This window comes from Rhinolophus ferrumequinum, chromosome 24, assembly GCF_004115265.2.
Source record: "Rhinolophus ferrumequinum isolate MPI-CBG mRhiFer1 chromosome 24, mRhiFer1_v1.p, whole genome shotgun sequence".
NCBI classification, from domain to species: domain Eukaryota; kingdom Metazoa; phylum Chordata; class Mammalia; order Chiroptera; family Rhinolophidae; genus Rhinolophus; species Rhinolophus ferrumequinum.
The window spans coordinates 2,576,057-2,592,161 of NC_046307.1; the positions used below are offsets into that span (position 1 = coordinate 2,576,057).

Consider the following 16,105-nt stretch of genomic DNA (forward strand, 5'->3'; position numbering starts at 1 on the left):
AGTGGGCAACTAAGGGGCTTTGAGGCCCAGGTCAGCAGGAGACACAGCTCCTGGGAATTGCAACAGTATTGGCTTTGGGGGCCGGGAGGTGGTGTGGGGTGTTAGACACATTTCGTCTAGATTTTACCTCTTCTGCTGAGAAAAATGGGATCTTAGAAACTAGAATTCAGAGGATATTGCCTTCCCACAAAATCCATCTTAGTCCACGATCAAGCGTTATACACATATTAAGCAGAGAAGTGCCAGGGAAAGTCCCATCAGAGCCAGGCGCAGGCCAGGAGGAGCGAGGCCACTTAACATTACTCTGAAGGCTCCGGACGGTGCAGATTGGAAATGAGGCTCCAAAATGATTGTCGTCTCAGACAGTACAACTGTATACCTAGAAATCCCGAGGGGATCCACAAGATTATATTGGAATTAATGAGCTCAATCAAGCAGCTTGATAAAAGATAATTTTATAAAAATCAATAGCCTTCCTGTGTACCAGCAATAGATGGAAATGATTCAATTCACAATGGCAAAAAAAAAAAAATCCTTGAAATGACCCTGATTAAAAACAGTGGGTGACCTGTATAAAAAAAAAAAAGTATAATATTTCACTGAATAATGTCAAAACAATTAAATCAATTGAAAAACATACTATGTTCCTTTTAAATACTGTAAGTTATGTCAATTCATCCTTTAATTGGTTTCTAAGTTTAATTTAATGTCAATCAAATTCACAACGGATGTTTTTAACCTGACAAAACAACTCTAAAATCAACTGAAAGAATAAACAGATGTGACCAGCCAACAAAAGAATAACAGTAAAAGGGGCAGTATCCAGCCAGATGTTTCCAAGCAGCACTGCCCCACAGAAATGAGTGTGAACATCATGTGCTGCCACATTAAAAAAAAAAAAAAAAAAAAAAAAAAAAAAAAAAAACAGGTGAAATTAATTTCAGCAATATATCTTATTTAACCCAACATATCCAAAATATTATGATTTCAGACCATAATCAACATTTTAAAATTATCAATGAGATATTTGGGGGTTTTTTGTTTGTCTGTTTGTTTGGCACTAATTCTGAAATTTGGTCTGTATTTTACACTCAGAGCACTTCCCAGTTCAGACTAGCCACCATTCAGGTACTTAATAGCCTCACGTGGCTCGTAGCTACTACCATAGTGGACAGCACAGCTGTAAAGTAGCTAATACTTTAGATAGTAGAGTTTTAAAGCTCTAATGATGAATACAGTTTAGTACAGGCAGTAGGAGAGACTGACAGAAAAATACCATTTATCTATGATATCTCCTGAGGTTTCATTTGCAACTGACTGGAGATTGTTTGTGGCATAGTACATTTTGTATATACAGTTGACCCTTGAACAACATGGATTTGAACTGTATGGGTCCACTTATACATGGATTTTATTTAAATTGACTTTGTTTTAATTAAGGTTTATTGGGGTGACAATTGTTAGTAAAGTTACATAGGTTTCAGGTGTACAATTCTGTATTACATCATCTATAAATCCCATTGTGTGTTCACCGCCCAGAGTCAGTTCTCCTTCCATCACCACATATTTGGTCCCCTTTACCCTCATCTCCCACCGCCACCCTCCTTACCCTCTGGTAACCACTAAACTATTGTCTGTGCCTATGAGTTTTTGTTTCTCATTTGTTTGTCTTGTTCTTTTGTTGTTTTTGGTTTATATACCACGTATCAGTGAAATCATATGGCTCTCTGCTTTTTCTGTCTGACTTATTTCGCTTAGCATTATATTCTCAAGATCCATCCATGTTGTCACAAATGATCCTATTTCATCTTTTCTTACCGCCAAATAGTATTCCGTTGTGTATTTATACCACAATTTCTTTATCCATTCATCTGTCGAAGGACATTTTGGTTGTTTCCATGTCTTGGCCACCGAAAATAAAGCTGCAATGAACACTGGAGCACACATATCTTTATGGATAAATGTTTTCATATTTTTTGGGTAGATACCCAGGAGAGGGATTGCTAGGTCATATGGTAATTCTATTCGTAATTTTTTGAGGAACCTCCACACTGCCCTCCATAGCAGCTGCACCAGTCTGCGTTCCCACCAACAGTGTGTGAGGGTTCCTTTTGCTCCACAGCCTCTCCAACACGTGTTACTATTTGTCTTGTTGACGATAGCCATTCTGACTGGGGTGAGGTGATATCTCATTGTGGTTTTTATTGGCATTTCTCTGATAATTAGTGATGTTGAGCATTTTTTCATATGTCTGTTTGCCATTTATATGTCCTCCTTGGAGAAATGTCTCTTCAGGTCCTCTGCCCATTTTTCAATTGGGTTGTTTGTTTTTTTGTTGTTGAGTTGCATGAGTTCTTAAATTGACTCTTGCAGTTCAGTTGACCACAGTCCCATTGATCTGCGCAGTTCAAACCTGCATTGTTCAAGGTCAATTGGTGGTTGGGAGTCGGCATATGCAGAGGACCCACTTAAGTTACATGCAGCTTTTCAACTGCATGGGCTGTGGGTGCCCCTAATCCCCAAGTGGTTCTAAAGTCAACTGTATATCCCTATTGTTCACAGCTCTTTTTTTTTATTATTTTATTTTTTTAAATTTATTGGGGTGACAATTGTTAGTAAAATTACATAGATTTCAGGTGTGCAATTCTGTATCACATCATCCATAAATCACACTGTGTGTTCACCACCCAGAGTCACTCCCCTTCCATCACCATACATTTGATCCCCCTCACCCTCATCCCCCACCCCCCAACCCCCTTACCCTCTGGTAACCACCAAATTATGTTCCCCAGATTAATTTTCAAGCCCGTGGCCATCCTGTGGTCATACCACCCTGAACGCGCCCGATCTCGTCTGTTCACAGCTCTTGAAGCACTTTTTATCATACCTTCAGAAGCTCTGTTCCAATCAGACTGGCCACTACTGAGCCTCAGATAGAACTTGTATGAAACAAAAATACACCTTATTTTCCATGTGGTCCCAATCCTGCTTTCAAAGAAAAAATACTCTGGTTCAGAGATGAATCCTTGAATGTCCTGCTTCCACAGCAGGCAAGGGCTCATCTCTCTCTGGTGTGAAGGGCGGGCTCTATGGCTGCCCTGCTTCCCCTGCCTGGGAGTTTCATGTCAGCTCTCAGATAGGGCCCCGAAATCATTTGTAACATTAGAGTAATAATAACAGAACTGCATGTCTAGGACTCTAAGACACACATGTGTCACATTTACTACCTTAACTCAGGATGAAATCGGTGGGTATGATCTCTGCTGACAGCCAGCAGCAGTAGCAGGGTGGCTGGCATTGCCTGGCACACACTAGCTCAGCCGTGGCATCTCATACTGCCATCCTTCGCTTGAGTTATGTGTGGGGTGGGCACTTCTTGTGTTGAGACCCTTGCCACTCAAATGTCTTTGAAAAGTCATACTGTGGATGTCAAAAAGTATGTACAGAAAGGCATGGAGACAGTGGCATGTGTGGCTTTGGCAAGAGTGAGGAATGTCCTTTGAGGAATGACCATGATGCCCTGATTCACCAAAAAGAGGAAGACACCCAGAAGTGGATGAAGCCAGTCACACATTAAAAAAACAAAGTGAGCGAAGTGGGAGGAACGACCCACTGCTCCCAGCAACTAGGGGCAAGGTGGCTGGTACCGACACTGCTAAGGCGCCATGGAGCAATTTAATAAGGAGTGTCCCCTCTTTCTTGGTGTGCCCTATAATTGATGGCACCTTAGATCCGAAGAAATACAGAAACCACCAACATTTCCCAAACCCTGACCTGGGCTAAGGGCTTGTTATACACCCCTCCTTCCAACGCCCAGTGAGGTGGATGTGGCTGAATCCCCCCTTCCCAGTCAGTTCAGCCAGAGATGAGGCGCTTGTCCAGCTTGGTGGCTGTGCGGGGCAGAGCTGACAGTGAGACCCTGCAGCCTCCAGCCCACACCAAGTCTCCTGCTGGCCCTGCCGTTCTGAGCACTCAACTGTGCATGGCCCCGGCAGGGCAGCACTGAGCCTGCCTGGTCTCTCAGCACCGCCTGGGCCCAGATTCTGGATGCCAGGGTTTCCTCTGCCTCCACAGGCCCTGGAGTAGACATGCAGTGTAATTGGAATTCATGCATGAGCCTGAGGAGCGGGCTGCAGGCTCGGGAATAACTTCTCCATATTAATGGCAACACCGCAGACCCGGTGGGCAGCTGACATTTAGTATAAAGCATGTGCAGCAGCAGGGGAGGCTCCTACCTGGGCCCTTCCATTCCAGAGTGCCTACCATGGGCGGGCGGTCTAAGGTGGTACCAAGATTCAGAGGGCTGGGGTCTTCCTCTCCCCTCAGTACATCCACCCCACCTCAGTCCTCTCCCCTGCAGGAAACCCTGCCAAAAACACACACATACACACACACTCACACCAGAATGCACACATGTACACCCACGTAGCGTGCACGCACACACACACACACACTTGCTCACTCAAATGCACACACTCACATGCAGACACCCACACACGAACTCACATGCACACACTCACGTCCCACATACAGGTATGCATGTACAAACACATGTGTATACACTCACCTACATGCACACATCTTCACACACACACACACACACACACACACACACACTCCCATGTATAGGTACACAAACATTCACACATGTTCACATACGCCCCTGCAGCCTGATGTGTTCTGGCAGCGGCACAGAAACCCCGTCATCCCTGTTGCCTGAGCAGGGGAGGGCAGTGAGGATAACAAAGGACGTATCCACCTGCTAGTACAGACCCAGGGTCCAGGAGGGGTCCTCCCACACACCTGCCCCTATAGATCTCAGAGACCAGAGTAGGAGGCCAAGGCCACAGCTCAAGTCACTATGTACCAAAACCAGCCTCAATGCTGAGCGTCCCCGTAGCTCAGGGCAGATGAGCCCCTTAATGACTCCTCTGCTCATGCTGGCTGTGGCACTTGTGGTCCTCACAACAGGCCTGGGTGAGAATCTGGCCTTCCCCACCTCCCAACTGACCCTGGGCGAGGGTTTTCATTTGCTAAGTGCTAGGGACACTGGGGCGCCAGCAGCCAAGCTTGGCCATTGGGCAGGAGGAACCTGAAACCTGCCAATATCTGAATGAGTAGCATCATTACACTCAGCAAACAGTGATGGGAGCACCCAGCCCCACAGCGGAATCAGGGCATGGGGTGGAAAGGTGCCAAGGGATGGCCCCAGAAGAGCTGGCCTCCCTGGGCTCAGGCTCAGAGAACAGTGACTAACAGTGCTGGCCTTCATGAGGGGCCAAGTCGGACTCCACTATGTCCACTCCAGAGGATTCCAAGCATAGAGGTGACCACACACAGCGAAAACCCTACAGATCCAAATATCTCGGAGGCACCTAGGTTTCCTCATCCGTAAAATGGGAACAACAGGGATTGGCTTACAGGGCACATGTGGCAAGCAGAGGTAGAAGGTGCAGGCAATGACCTCTGACCACCTCCTCTGGAGGAACAGCGCTGGTTGCTGGGAGTCCTCAGGCACCTCTACGCAGGGCAGATCAGCAGAGTGATCAGGAGCCCTACCCCACCTCACCTGGTGGGATGGAGCATGTGACGCAAGTCACAACCAATCGACACATAGCATCCATGGGCCACAGTGATTGGCTATGGAAAGGTCCTGTGACCTATGCCTGTCCAATCAGAGTGAAGCTCAGAACCTCCAAAAAATAGATTGCTTTCCATTGCCAGGAGGCGGTCCCTGGGGGTGATGAGTGATGTGCAGGCCACCTCAGCCACTGGTCCCCCAGAGAATAGAGTCAGGCAGGGAAGAAGGTGGGTCAGCGAAGTTCACCATCCCACACTTTAATTACCCACCCAATCCCAGGAGTCCTCAGATGCCATTTTTTATTGTGGTAAAACAATATAAAATTTACTATCTTCACTATTTTTAAGTGTACAGTTCAGTGGTATTAAATATATTCATAATATTGTGCAACCATCATCACCATTCACCTTCAGAACTCTTTCCTTCTTGTGAAACTGAAACTCTGTGCCAATTAAACACTAGCTCCCCACTGTCCGGCCTCCGGCTCTTAGCCCCAGCACGCACTACTCTACTGCCTGTCTCTGATTCTGCCTCCTCTAAGCGTCTTCAGATGCCTTATTTGTTGAAGAGATGGGTCTGGGTTTCAGACCACGAATGTGCTTACACCATTCTGAACAGCCACCATGACACAACTGGCGGGGACCGCAGGCTGCTGCTCTGCCACCTGGAGCACACACCTCTGGCAAGTCAGCCTCCATCATGGCAGCCACTGGTCAGTGTACATCCTTCCCCTGAACCGCGCATGGAAGAGCCCCTGGAAAGTCCCTCCCTCCCACCAAATCCCCCCAGTGAGAAGTGGTGGTGAGGTCAGTGAGGAGGTTGTGCATGCCCCAGAGGGGTGCGTGGGGGGGCCGTCATGAAGGAAGTCTGGGCTCTCAGCAAGTTCCTGTCGACACCAAGAATGAATGTGCCTGCTAAGAAGGACTCCTGTTGGTGAACTAGGCTCAGATTTATACAGAATCTAGCAGTCATTCAGTGCCAACCATGGGCCTCTGTGCTCTGCCTGCTTCAGGGAAAAGCTGCACTGAACACTCTGCCTCCTGGCCTGTGTTCCTGCCATCTGAGTCCACCCTTATAAAGGAGTTTCTAGGCTCACAAACCAATCAATGGGCTGAAGACCTGCCCCAGCAAATCAGGGCTGGGAAGCTATAGCCTCATTTGCATTTGTACCAACCAATCAGAGCAGCTAAATTCCAACCAATCAGGACAGTGCTATTTGAGCCAATCAAACTGTGAGGATTTGGACCAATTTGCACAGAAATGGACCAATCAGGGACTGGGGGTGGGCATTCCTCTCTACATAAGTTAGCTTCACTTCTGCCCCAACAGAAGGCATTTTCAGTTTCCACTGAAGACTGTTTACGTGTAACACTGGAGCCTCAGATGCTTCACTCCTGCCACTTCAACTGAGCTGTTCAACAGCTGAGCTAGTTCACAATTGAGCTGTTTCAGCCAAGCCATTCCATAACTGAGATGTTTTCATTAAATAAATTCTCCTCCCACCCCCGCATCACACCCCAAATTGGGGACTCCTGTTGGTGTTGAATTGGTGACAACAAGCTGAGGTTGATATTCCACCGTAAATTCCCTGCTTGCAAGGAGCCCTGGACCATCTAACCATCCTGCTGTCAGCACAGCTCCAGTACTTCCACATCGGCCTCTGGAGGCCCCTTCAGGGGACTTCAGGGCCCACACAGGGTCTTCACACTGGACTTATTTGCTGGCATGTCAACAGACTCAGAAATGCAGCATTCTGAAGAAACATCGGAGGATCAAAGCAAGGAGCCCAGGGGCAACTATCTATCAAGGAAGGCAGGGCATGAGCTCACCAGGGTCCCTCCCTCTCCTTCTGCCAACCCTGGCCCCTCACTTGTGTCTGGTCCCCATCCGGCCCTGAAGAGTTCCAGAAATGGTTGGCTCCAACTCCCACTCTCCACCTGGGCGCACTGAGGCTGATGGCAGGAGGCCTTGCCCAGGGTCACATGATGAGTGGCCAGAGCTGAGCCCGTCTCCTCACACACACCCAACCCTTCCCCACACAGGCCGAGGTGTGCTTCCCTCCCTTTCTTAGTTTGATTTAAACCAGGGATTTTGAACTTGGGTTTCAGATACTCCAAAGGGATGAGGAAAACATGAAAACCATGCAAAAACACATGTGTATACAAGTGCTTCCCTGTGGGAAAGGCGACAGAGCTTTCAGCCATTCTCCAAGGGGACGTGTTCCACTGAGTGTGGACATTCTGAAGTTGGCACCAGAGCAGACGAGGAGAGGCAGGCCAGCCTGAGCACTGAGGGCACAGAGCCTCACTGGTGATTCCCCCGCCCTTCCCTGCACTGACTTCTGCCCCACCTCCTTCCCAGGCACTCACATTGCATGGCTCCCAGCTGAGCTCTGCCCAATCAGAGCGGGGTCCTGCAGACTTAGCCAGGCACAAGTTTCCCATGGCACAAGTTACCAAGAAGCACAGAGTGCAACATGGCATGTGAATATCTGGGGCAGCTTCCTAGATGAAGTGCCATTTAGCTGAGGTCTACTGAGTAAGCCAGGTAAAGAGGGAGAGAAAAGAGTGGACACGGTGAGGGCACAGCCTGTGCACAGGCCCTGAGCTGGAAGTATCCAGTGTTGGATGAACTAAAAGCTCAATGTGACAGGAGTGCAAGCATGAGGAGGACACAGTGACAAACGAGGCTGGAGACCACTGGGCCAGGTCATGGGGGACCTGGAATGCCACGCCAGTGGGTTTGGAGATTTTTTGCCATGTTTGGATTTATTTTTTCAAAGGGCAATAAGAACCACTGAAAGGTCTTAAGCAAAGGAGTAACGTGATTTAATGTGTGGTTTATAAAAATCTGTCTGCTGTGCGGTAAAATGAGTTGCTGGTGAGAGATCGATTAGGAGCAGCTGAGGAGCACAGGAGCAAGAGACAGGGATTGGGATCCCTGTTGTGGTGGAGAGAGGGGAACTGGAATGAAGTCCAGAGATGTCTAGGATTCTGGGATTCCGGTCCAAGAAAGGGGTGAGGTCTGGGGAGAGTGGAGAGACCCACATTCCATTTCAGAAGCATGGGGTCACCCAGGGAAGGAGCCAGGGAAGGAAGAGATCTGGGCCAGACATGGGAGCCTGGAGTCTAGATGGAGTGTGATGGCAGCCGTTTTCATCTGCCTTGCATACCTGTCCTTCCTCTTGCTTTTATGATAAAAACACAATCCATTGCAGAGTTTGGGGATCTGACCCTCACCCTCAACCCCAAAGGTGGGCAAGAGACTCAGACCAGGCCCACATCACAGGATGGGTTTAAAGACGGGCCTGTACCCTAAGCAGAGCCCATCAGAGCCCTCCCTGTGACTCAACCAGGAACCATCCAGAAAGGAGAGCTCTCTATTTCTGAGAGATTGCTACCATGGAAAACAAATTAAGCCAGAGCTGCTAGTGCCTCCAACATGGGGAGGGCCATCCTGAGACAAACACAGAGAGTAATAAACCTGAAAGGCAGAGAGAGCATGTTCTGAAACCAGTCCTGAGCCCCTGGCTCCAGCCATAGGACTTCATGATGTCCCTTCTTTGTTTCATCCATGTAAGCTGGTTTTCTGTCACTTAAACTGAATGAGTCTTAAACAACATGTAATAAGCCATGGAGGAGACTGAGACCACCCTAGACAGCTGTGTAGGTTGTCGAGAGCAGGCGCCAAGCAGGTGCCTCTGCTCCTCAGACCTGGGGAGTCCCGACACCTAGGGAATCTGGAAGTCCCCACAGCCCCTCTTCGGTGTGCCTGAGACCCTCTCACTGCCCTCTAGGCAATGCTGAGGCAGAGTGTGAGAAGGAAGATCCTACAAAGGGCAGCTGCAAGCCCCAGGCACCCCTCACCCCAGCCCCACAGCCGGAGCGAGCCGCACCTGCCCGCCCCACTCTAGTACCTGAGTCATGCCACCGGGAGTCCAGCATGTGGCCTCAAAGGCAAAGTCTTGTTAGGAAAAATGAAACTCATCTCCATCCCTTAGGCCAGTGAACGACCTCTCTCTGTGGCCCTTAGTGACACTTAATGCCCAGCAAGGCTGGACAGAGCAGGTGCCTGGCCAGGATGGCAGCCCAGCAGGGAGCCCAGCCCACAAAGCAGCAGTCCTTGGGCCTCTCTGAACCTTGGTCATATAACAGGGGCTCTGCTCACAGAATCATGGGGATGTTCACTGCCCTCCTCAGGCTCCAGGATGGGAAAAGGATTCAGACACCAGACCTTTCCTACCACCTAACCCTTGGAGGCTTCCACTGCTTCCCCTGTTTGGCCAGACACCAGGCTGGAGAGGTTCCCAGAGCTGCACCGAGGGGGGACGGAGGTCGGGCAGGATGCTTCCATCCTACTGGTGTCCCCACTGCCATCACCCAACCATGAGGACTCAGGCGGCCTCCAGGGAGCTGCAGCCCAGAGCCGGTCAGCGGCTTGTCGGGGGTCACTTGGCCACCAGCTCCCACTCACTCATACTGACAATGGTCAACGCCCTTGACTGAAAAGGCCTCCAGGAGTCAAATAGGAAAGATAGGAATGTTCTAAAGAAATGCACCTCTTCATTTTTATACCTTTTGTTGGCATGCAAAAAGAGGCAATAAAATGTAATAAGCATGGTTTTGAAGTCAAACAGACACATGTTCAAATACTGGCCGTGAAGCGTGAAGCAAGCTGTCTTGGCTTTGGAGCCTCAGCCTCTTCATCTGTAGAATAGGGACAACATCAGACACCCACCACAGGGCACTACGAGGCTTAAACAAGGTGATGTAGTCGGGTGCTCAGCAGGGAGTGCGGCACCTGGTGGGGGCACAGTGACCCTGCGACATGCTCTTAGTACTTTTTATGCCAACATGCTTCTCACTGGGTTTTTAATGAGTATATAAGAATGATATGAGATTAGCACACCTATCCTATGACCTGAGAGGTACTAGAAAAATCTTCCATAGCAATGTGATGTGTAAGAACCCTTCACTAAGCATTATTTTCTCATGCATCATGAAAAGGCAAGCTTTAACCTTTCCCTGTGAATATTACGAACAACTTCTGTCAAGTGGCTCTGTGAAAAACACTGGGAACTCTCTCTGGAAATAAAGTGCACGGCATGTCTTATGAAGCATGTCTTCTGGCATTTCTTGAGTCTGCACCTCGACCTGACTCCAGTAGACTTTGTACTTTGGCCCTGGGTCCCAATATCATATCATTTGGGGGAGCAGCACCTCTTACACTCTCCATCTATGGGGTTCTGAAAAGCCCAGGTCCTGATTCTCCTGGGAACATCTGACCCCAGCCTGGCCAGAGTGATAGCCAGGACTCAGCTGGAATGTCAGCCTGGCACTGCTGGGGCCCCTTGACTCGCCACAGGACTCTACCTGAGAACAAAGCCAAAAACACAGGAAAGCAGAGGTAAGAGACAGCAAGGGTCCTAATGACGTGGCGGGGCATCTTGATCCAGCCATGCCTGAAGCCTTGCCGTTACGTGAACTAATGATGTCCCATGTCTAATGGACATTATTTAAACGAATTTGACTTGATTTTTCTGTCTCTTGTAACGGACGGGATCCTGACCAATACAGCGACATAAGACCCCTTCACACTAAATAGCTTAGGAGGCTGCTGTCCATGACAAACAAAGCTACCAACGCCTGCCTTGAAAGTGCAGAAACAAACTCCTGGGGCCAGGCAAGCAGACGAGCAAATGTATGTCCCAGGCCAGGGGCAGGACGACAGGCCTGAAAGGTTCTGTGTCTCTTGGGAGAGGCATGTCTCGCCTAAGTATCTAACTTAAGCTAACACCACCGCTGCCTGCTACGCCCTGCTCCATGCATCCTCCAGGAATCTTCCAGGAAAGCTAGTTCCACGTGTTCTGAGAGAGGGGCTTCCCTGCTCCCATCTGTGCAGGAAGTGCTGGACTCACAGAGTCCCAGCGCTTTCTTGACTACAGAATTTCTCAGAGATCCCCATGGGCCCCTTGAATCTACCAGTGGTCCCCTGAACCCTATGTGCTCAGAGCCACTTGAGGTGCAATCCGCAGAATTCTCTTGCAGAAATGGGGCTGTAGAACCTTGCTTCTCAGAGCGCAGTCTAAAGCCCAGGAGCATCAGCCTGGGAGGTGTTAGAAGTGCAGAAGATCAGGCCCCACCCCAGAGATGCTGGATCAGAATCTGCATTTAACAAGCTCCCTGAGGGTCTGCATACACAGCTGCTCAGTCAGTCACTACCTATGAGGGGAGAGCAGCAGCTGCTCTCCGTGTGGCGGGGTGGTCCAGGGCCTGGGCTGCTGGGAGGATGCAGTGTACGTATCTGTGGAAGGCCTACTGAGGGGCACAGCCCAGGAAGTATGACTCCCGTTATCACATCTCAGGGTCCTCCACCCACCAGACTTGGGAGCACCGTGGCAGAAAGGGCTGCACAGAATCAGGCCAGAATGATGTCATCACAGGCTGTGTGGCCTTGGGCAAGTCACTTAAGTACCCAGAGCTTCAGCTGCCCGTCTGTAAACCAGGCCTAGGGACGCCACCCCTGCAGAGTCGATGTGAGGACCCGAGGCATGCTGCATGAAGCTCTTAGCACACGGGCCTTTCGCTGATGCACCAAGGGAATTTAAGAGTTAAGAAAGTAATTGGTATAAAATCAGAACAGACGCACACAGCAGGGAGGGAAAGAGGGAGAAGGGAGGGAGAAGAATAACTAATGATGCCGCCCCACTGTCTCCAGACCATTTTTCACTGACAGCATTCAAGGCCATTCATGGAGGCTCCAGCCCCTCTTCCAACTCCAGTCTTCTTACCAGCCCTGCCAGTGTGTGACATCTCACCGTGGTGTCCTAATCAGGCTGATGCACACCTGGTACCTCGGCACACACACTGCCCTCTGCCGGGATTGCCAACCTGCACAGGTGCCCGCTGGCAGTGCATATGTAGCCCCCGGGAGCATGCTCTCAAGGCTCTAGCCAGAGTGCCCCTCAGCCCATCAGCTACTCTGAGCATGTGAGCCCTGGGAGGAGGGGGGACAGCAGGCCAGCCACATCTCTGACCTGCACAGTGGACAAACGCACGAGACATGCTGGTTGAACAAATGAATCAGTAAATGAAAAGATGAATGAATGAATGAATGAATGATCTGATGACAAAGTCTCCCTGAAATGCTCTCCATCGGGAGTTAACTAGTACACAGGAGCTGGCCTACCAACAGACTGCACCCATGTCACCTCTTCCCACAGCCCAGCCCACTCCACCCCACAGTCCCCAGCACCCATTTCCTTTACTTTAGGAAATTCACCTCCAGAGTAAAAGGAGACACAACCATGAGGCCTGGGACACCCTCAGAGACAACGGTGCATGAAGGGCTGCACCACATGAACCCAGCTCCTCCAAGGACATCGACAGTTGTTTGCAAGATGCCCAGGTTCTAACTAAATCCAGCCAAAGGCAATGATTTTCTGAAGCAACAAGTGACACTTCCTGTGTCTCCATAAAAAGAACACAGCGGTTGTGAGGCTCTGGAGTAATTGCTGGCTCTGCAGCCGGCAGGAGGAGCCTGAGGACAGGGGCTGGGGCAGCAGGGCTGGGAGAGCGCCACCCCCTCGGAGCAGGAGTCCTCTGAGCGGCAATTAGAGCGGAACCCACGGTGGGTGGCTTAGATGTCTGGCCAGCACAGCCAGCCTGACCACCGCACACCCGATCCAAAATAGAAAACTGCAGTGGCTTCTGCCGCGTGCCAGGCCCGGGGCGGCCGGACAGAGCACCGCCAATGTCAGCCTCCTCCCTGAGCACCGATCCAGGCTTCCTCCAAGACCCCTAATGCCACGCCATGGTCCCACTGGGTCCCAGAAGTAGAATGTCCACACTGGGTGGCCCAGGCAGTCCCAGGAGGAGACCGCCCACCCAGTCTCTCTTCTGTCCTTCTGGTGCTGCCCATTGCCACCTGAACTTACATTTCCAAATGCTCCCTTTGGCTCAAAATAGAGAGAGAAAACCAACTTTTCAAATAACCAGCTGAAGTTCAACAGGAAACCACAACATAAAAATCAGTGGCTCTGGGTTAGCCAGGAGGCAGAGAAATAACTGGGCATTTCATCACCATGGCCTGCCCCCTGGGCTGGCATCATTCACACACACAGAGAAACAATAAGACCGACTGCCAGCACACGTGCCCCCCTACACACATATCACACATACTAAAATGTTCAGGGTCACACACTCAACAGACACTGATGCAAACGAGCAGAAACCTACAGACACACACGTGCACAAGACTCACAATGTCACATTCACGCGTTCACAGGTGCACAGGTACCAGACACGAGTACACAGCGACATTCCAAAACACATGTGCACACACTCACGGAGATATACACACACCTGGATGCAAGACCTGTGCCTGCAGGCCTAAAGGAGACACACACCTGAGCTGGTACTTGATCAGCACTTCAGAGACCCTGGCCCTCCCCCTGCATAAATTACCCCCCTCCAACCAATCAAAATAACTTGCCTTCCAGCCAACCCCTTCAGTCGATGCCCCGTGGTCTTTTAGCAGAGAAAGTCATCAGTGCCTTGCCCTCCCAGGGGACTCCCAGGTAACCGGCTTCAGAAGCCCAGGCAAGGGCCATGGACAGAAAGGAGCGGGAGAGGTTCTTACCAGCCCGTCGCAGTTGCTGAGCGCCACGGAGGAGTCTTCAGTCAGGCCCGCCACGTCTCCGACGTAGAGGCAGGTGCCAAGTAGGGGCTCCACGCGGGTGGCGCCGGACTCGTCCTGCCACTCTACTGTGGCCCCTGGCGCCACGACGCGGGCGTTGGGCCGCAGCCGCAGGTGCAGGTCTCGGCCGAAGACCGTGACATTGTAGAAGAGGCTGCCGCCAGGGTCCTCCTCGCTGCCCCCAGGGAAGCCTGGGGTCTGAACCGGGGCGGCCCTGCGGGCCCGAACCCCTGCCTGGGCTGTAGCCGCCGACACCACGTGGGACACCAAGCGGCCCTGGGCGTCAGTGCGCACCGGCACCGCCAGGATGCGCTCCGCTCCATGCCCCAGGGGCTCGCCTGCAACGGGAAGGGGCGTTAGAGCCGCTGAGACCTCGGAGCCCACAGCCCATCGCCCATGAGTCCCGCATCCCTCAGCCCCAGCCCCACTGCAAAGGGAAGGGCATTCCGCCAGGCAACCCCCAGAAACTAGTCTGCACCTCCCCGGCCTTCTCCCTACCGGGAAGGGGCGTTAACACAGCCACCACTCCGGAGCCCCGCCGCCCCGGCGGGTCCCGCTCTGGGACCCTGCAAGCCGAGTGCTCTGCCCTTTGCCCCGTTCCGGGTTGGGGCTCCGCGAGCTCCTCACAGTTCCCCAGGGGACGGCCGCGTCAGAACGTCCCCCGCCGGGTGAACCTACCGTCCTTGGCAGGACGTGGGGCCGCTCTGAAGCCATTCGCGGTTGGCCCCCTACCCGTGCGCCTCTACCCTTCAGTGGCCCCTGGGACGGCGAGAACTGGGCTCCCCCGGGCACGGGCGGCCTGTCCTCCGTGTCCAGCTCCCGCTGAGCCCGCCGCCGGTCCCCAGTCCCTGGAGGGGTGGAGCAGGGTCCCTCGGATCTTCGGGGATCCCCTCCGGGTCGCCCCAACCAATCCTCAGGGGCCCAGGCGGTGCGCTCGGCACCCGGCTCCTCGCGGGCGTCCCCGGACGCCAGCCCCGGCGCCGCCTCGCCCTGGTTCCCCCGGACCCGGTGGGGCTGGCGCTGCGCGCTCCGCCACAGGGCTTTCCCGGCCCTCAGCCTTCACGCTAGGCGTCCCGGGAGCCGCGAGAGCTCCGAGGCTCCCCCCGATCCAAGGTGCCCGGGTGCGCCGCGGGGCGCCCCCTGCGCGACCGACCCGGCCCCGAAGTTGGCCAACTTGGCCCCGGGCGGGGCGCGCGGAGTTTACCCAAGTCAGGCTGGACGCCGCCTGGGGAGGGGCGGTGGGGAGCGCGGGGCGGGGCCCAGACGGCGGGGGTCGCGGACGTGGGGTCTGGCCGCACCTACCTGGGGGGGCGGCGGCGAGCCGGGCGTCAGCTGGCGGAGGCGGCAGCAGGAGCGGCGGCAGCACCAGCAGCAGCAGCGCGGGGCAGAGCAGGCGGCGATCGGCGCCAGCCGGCGGATCCATGGCAGCCGGACCGCAGCCGGGGCCCCGCACTCGCAGCCGGCGCGAAAGTTCCCCGCGCGCCGCCCAGCCCACATCTGGGGGCAGCTGGAGCCGCCCGCAGCTGCAGCACCGCAGGGCGCGGGGCGGAGGAGACGAGGCGCGGAGGGGAGGCGGGGAGCGCCGAGGGGAGGCGGGGAGAGGGAAGGAGCGAGCGAGCGAGGGAGGCGGGCGGGAGGGAGAGGCGAGCGCGGGAGGGCGGGGACGGCGGGCGCTTCAGCCTGCAGTGACCCGGCGCTTCTCTGAGCGGGCGCCGCCGCTGATCCAGGCTCGCAGCGAAGCAGAGACACCCCGAGGTTGAGGCAGAGAAGCGCCGCGGGCCGGGCCGGGGGAGCCCAAGCATCCCCACCCAGAGAGTCCTCCTGGGG

The 16,105-nt window shown here is 52.9% G+C and overlaps 1 protein-coding gene across 2 annotated transcripts in view; it reads right to left on the minus strand.

Moving 5' to 3' along the window:
- The window catches only part of ADAMTS2 (ADAM metallopeptidase with thrombospondin type 1 motif 2), a 251,891-nt gene extending 236,043 nt beyond the window's left edge, over positions 1-15,848 (minus strand). For both annotated transcript variants that reach the window (XM_033096175.1, XM_033096174.1), the window contains exons 1-2: positions 15,581-15,848; positions 14,222-14,616 (exon numbers count right to left, since the gene is read on the minus strand). In XM_033096175.1, coding sequence (XP_032952066.1) covers positions 14,222-14,616; positions 15,581-15,701 — 516 coding nt within the window. In that variant the 5' untranslated portion in view covers positions 15,702-15,848. The remainder of the gene's footprint in view (positions 1-14,221; positions 14,617-15,580) is intronic.
- Between the last annotated feature and the right edge of the window lie 257 nt (positions 15,849-16,105).